The sequence below is a fragment of the Hibiscus syriacus genome, unplaced genomic scaffold (genome assembly GCF_006381635.1).
Source record: "Hibiscus syriacus cultivar Baekdansim isolate YM2019G1 unplaced genomic scaffold, ASM638163v2 tig00112293_pilon, whole genome shotgun sequence".
NCBI lineage: Eukaryota > Viridiplantae > Streptophyta > Magnoliopsida > Malvales > Malvaceae > Hibiscus > Hibiscus syriacus.
In genome coordinates, this window is record NW_024063296.1 from 143,471 (window position 1) to 146,764 (window position 3,294).

The following is a 3,294-nucleotide window of genomic DNA, read 5'->3' on the forward strand; positions in this document are numbered from 1 at the left end:
ATTCCTCTCGCTTGCATCCAGTATTCCATGTGAGCCTCTTGAAGAAGTTCATAGGCGATTCATCCACTGCTGTCACCAATCCTCCAACAGTTGATGAAAAAGGGCTGTTACAAATCAAACCCTTAAAGATTATGGGCAGAAGGATTGTAAACAGAAATGACAAACCTGTGACTCATCTTTTGGGTCGCTGGGAGAATCTCGCTGAAGAGTATGACACTGGGGAGGATTATTTGACTCTAAAGGGACAGTTTACTGCGTTCGATCCTTGGGGACAAGGCTCATCTCGAGGGGTGGGTATTGTCATGGTCGGAGGAGAAGAGGAAGAACGAAGGAACGAGGAGGATTTGGGAATAGAGGAACGAGGGTTAGGGATTGAGGAGAGTAATTTGGGAATTGAAATCAGAAAAGGGTCTGAAGCACGAGGGAGTCATGTGTCTCACTTATCTGATGGGTTGGAGCAGACTAAAGGAGTACTAGACGAGATGGAGCGGCCCTATCAAGATGGCCCAATACCTGTAGCACCAAAAGAAGGATAAGAAGCAGTTTGTTAAGCATTTTGTTAGTATAGAATGCCAGCTGGAATTGTTAGATTCCCCGAACTAGCTAGTAACTAAATAATACCTGCTGTGTAATCAACATTTTCCTTATGCAATGAATGAAGTATTCTTTTCTAAATCTTCTCTTAACTTTCTTCTCTCGAATCCCTTTCTTTTCTCTCAATCCATAACATCTTCCTCTATCACAATCAACATTGCCACGTGTTGGGTTTTAATTCACTTAAAAATAAAATACCAAAAAAAGGAATAAAACCCAAGATATGCTTTGCTTTCATTTAAGGAACCCCATGGATATTCTCACCCATCCTCTCCTTATATTCTCTCTGTCCCTTATATTCTCTATTTCCCCCTCACTTTCTTGCTCACTTTCTCACCAGCCAAACGCCCTCCCTCAAGATTTTAGAAACCCATGAAATTTGGGAAGAGTCTCAGTAACCAGATCGAGGAGACTTTGCCTGAATGGCGGGACAAGTTCCTTTCTTATAAGGAGCTTAAGAAGAACTTGAAGCTTATTGAGCCCAAATCCGGCGATAGGCCAAATAAGCGCCTTAAATTGTGTCAATATTCTGTTCATGCCGGGGAGAAGGCCGGAGATGGCATGTCGATAGAGGAGACCGATTTCATTAGGCTTTTGGAAAAGGAGCTCGAGAAATTCAACAGTTTTTTTGTCGAGAAAGAGGAAGAATACATCATTAGGTTGAAGGTAATTCGAACTCTGATTTAATTTTGATCTGTTTAATTGAAGGGTTTTTTTTCTTCTTCTGGCATTTCGTTTCTTTTCCCGGTAAGCAAACCGGGGGATTTGAAATTCATTAATAGAGCATGAAAACGCTGCCGTTTAGTTCAATAGCGGATTTTCTTTCCTTTGTCCTTAGTGAGTCCGTTAAGCCGTTGAACGTTTTTGTCAGCTTACGAGAAACTTGCTTCAACAGCTAGCGAACATACAGTAAGGGGTTGTACCTTTAAGTACAAGCTTTTGGTTGCATGTTTACGTTGCCTCCAATCAACAATTCTCTTGCAAGACAATATGATATTTTACTGAAAGTTGATAGATCAAGGAAAATGTCATATTTTTCCTTAGAAAATTAGTGAAATTTAGGGTTTTCATTTTAGTATGGTTTATACTGATTTTGATGAACTGTTCACAGGAACTACAGGACAGTGTAGCGAAGGCAAAGGACAGTAATGAAGAAACGGTCAGGATTAGGAAAGAGATTGTGGACTTCCATGGGGAGATGGTTTTGTTAGAGAATTATAGCGCTCTTAACTACACAGGTACTTCATCTATGTTTATTCCCTTTTTCTGATTGCTTAATCAAAGATTTTGCCACTTGCTTTGCTTGACGTAGTTGATTGTAGTACAATTCTTTAGCCGGCCAAATTATTAGGGTTTTAGCAACTTGGTAGCAAACAGAGAAAAAGACTTATGAATTTATATTAGGAGACGTGTGAATTTATATTAGGAGCGCCGTGGGAACTTAGAAAGTTATATTAGAAATTTAGGTGTGCGATATTACAAAATTAAATCAATAGAAAATACAAAGCAAAAATATTTAAACAAGACTTGAAAGCGACTGCACTCCACTCGATCCGTCCCTGCTAGTAAGCCTGTGTGGTGTTATGTCCATATCTTGAAGTCAGAATTACTTTATTATTGCATGCTTTTTTTTTTACATCAGTTTTCTGGTAGAAAACTTATCCACATCCATTATTTAGTTAAGCAACAGTTATTCAACCTTTATGTAACCTGACAATTCATATATCTTATCCACTATATAGTTTATCTATATAAATCTTGATATTGTATATACCTGGAGACATTCATATATTTATGTTGTTTCCCCCCGATTGTTTAAGTAACAGTGGATACCTCATTAACACCATATGTTATGAATAGGATTGGTGAAAATATTGAAGAAGTATGACAAAAGAACGGGTGCTTTGATCCGCTTGCCTTTCATTCAAAAGGTTCTGCAGCAGCCCTTCTACACTACAGACTTGCTTTACAAGCTGGTCAAGGAATGTGAGGTGATTCTGGACCACCTGTTCCCGAAGAACGAAAAGCCAGCTTCGACCGGATTAGAAAACAAGGACGGTGAGGATGATAATGGATTTGATCCTTCAACATCCTCTACTTGTAGGAGTGAAGATGGCCTCAAAATGCCTAAAGAGCTGGAAGAGATCAAGTACATGGAGAGCCTATATATGAAGAGCAGTATATCGGCATTGCGAGTATTGAAGGAAATCCGGAGCAGAAGCTCGACCGTTAGCGTCTTTTCGTTGCCTCCGTTGGACGAGACATGGAAAAAGGTCCCTGTTCTTTAACAAACTGCCAAATAGTTTGGATTTTGGTAATAGAACCCAACTAACATTTCATGCTGTTATAACGCGAAGTCTGAGATAGCAATACATGTAAATGCTATATATTTGATCAAATAAATGCTATATATTCATACAATAGCAACTCGGTATAATCATAATTTTTTTAATAAATACTGATTTTACTTATTATGAGTGTGAATGTATAAGGAAATTTTTTTAGAAGAAACGAAAATAAGAAATTAAACTACTTACATTACTAAAAGGAATGAGAAAACTTTAGGGTAAACTATTCATATGGTCACATAACTTTTAGGTTGTAATATCCCAAATATCACACCAGAGACCATCGAAAAGATTTGAAAATTTAAGATTAAATTGAATAAGTGGTAAAAGATGAGAAAATGATTTAGAATAG

The 3,294-nt window shown here is 37.9% G+C and overlaps 1 protein-coding gene across 1 annotated transcript; it reads left to right on the forward strand.

Annotated features, from left to right (window-relative positions):
• Positions 1–935: 935 nt before the first annotated feature.
• On the forward strand, positions 936–2,905 carry LOC120177620 (SPX domain-containing protein 2-like). Its single transcript, XM_039183705.1, has 3 exons — positions 936–1,260; positions 1,706–1,832; positions 2,455–2,905. Exons 1-3 carry the CDS (start codon positions 967–969, stop codon positions 2,880–2,882), a joined length of 849 nt encoding a protein of 282 aa, XP_039039636.1. The 5' UTR covers positions 936–966; the 3' UTR covers positions 2,883–2,905.
• The last annotated feature ends 389 nt before the right edge of the window (positions 2,906–3,294 follow it).

Excerpts from the sequence above, each read along its gene's own strand:
- LOC120177620 (XM_039183705.1), top strand. The coding sequence starts at position 967 with ATGAAATTTGGGAAGAGTCTCAGTAACCAGATCGAGGAGACTTTGCCT. Across the intron at positions 1,261-1,705 it reads AATACATCATTAGGTTGAAG|GAACTACAGGACAGTGTAGC; the intron begins GTAATTCGAACT and ends AACTGTTCACAG. Across the intron at positions 1,833-2,454 it reads TAGCGCTCTTAACTACACAG|GATTGGTGAAAATATTGAAG; the intron begins GTACTTCATCTA and ends TGTTATGAATAG.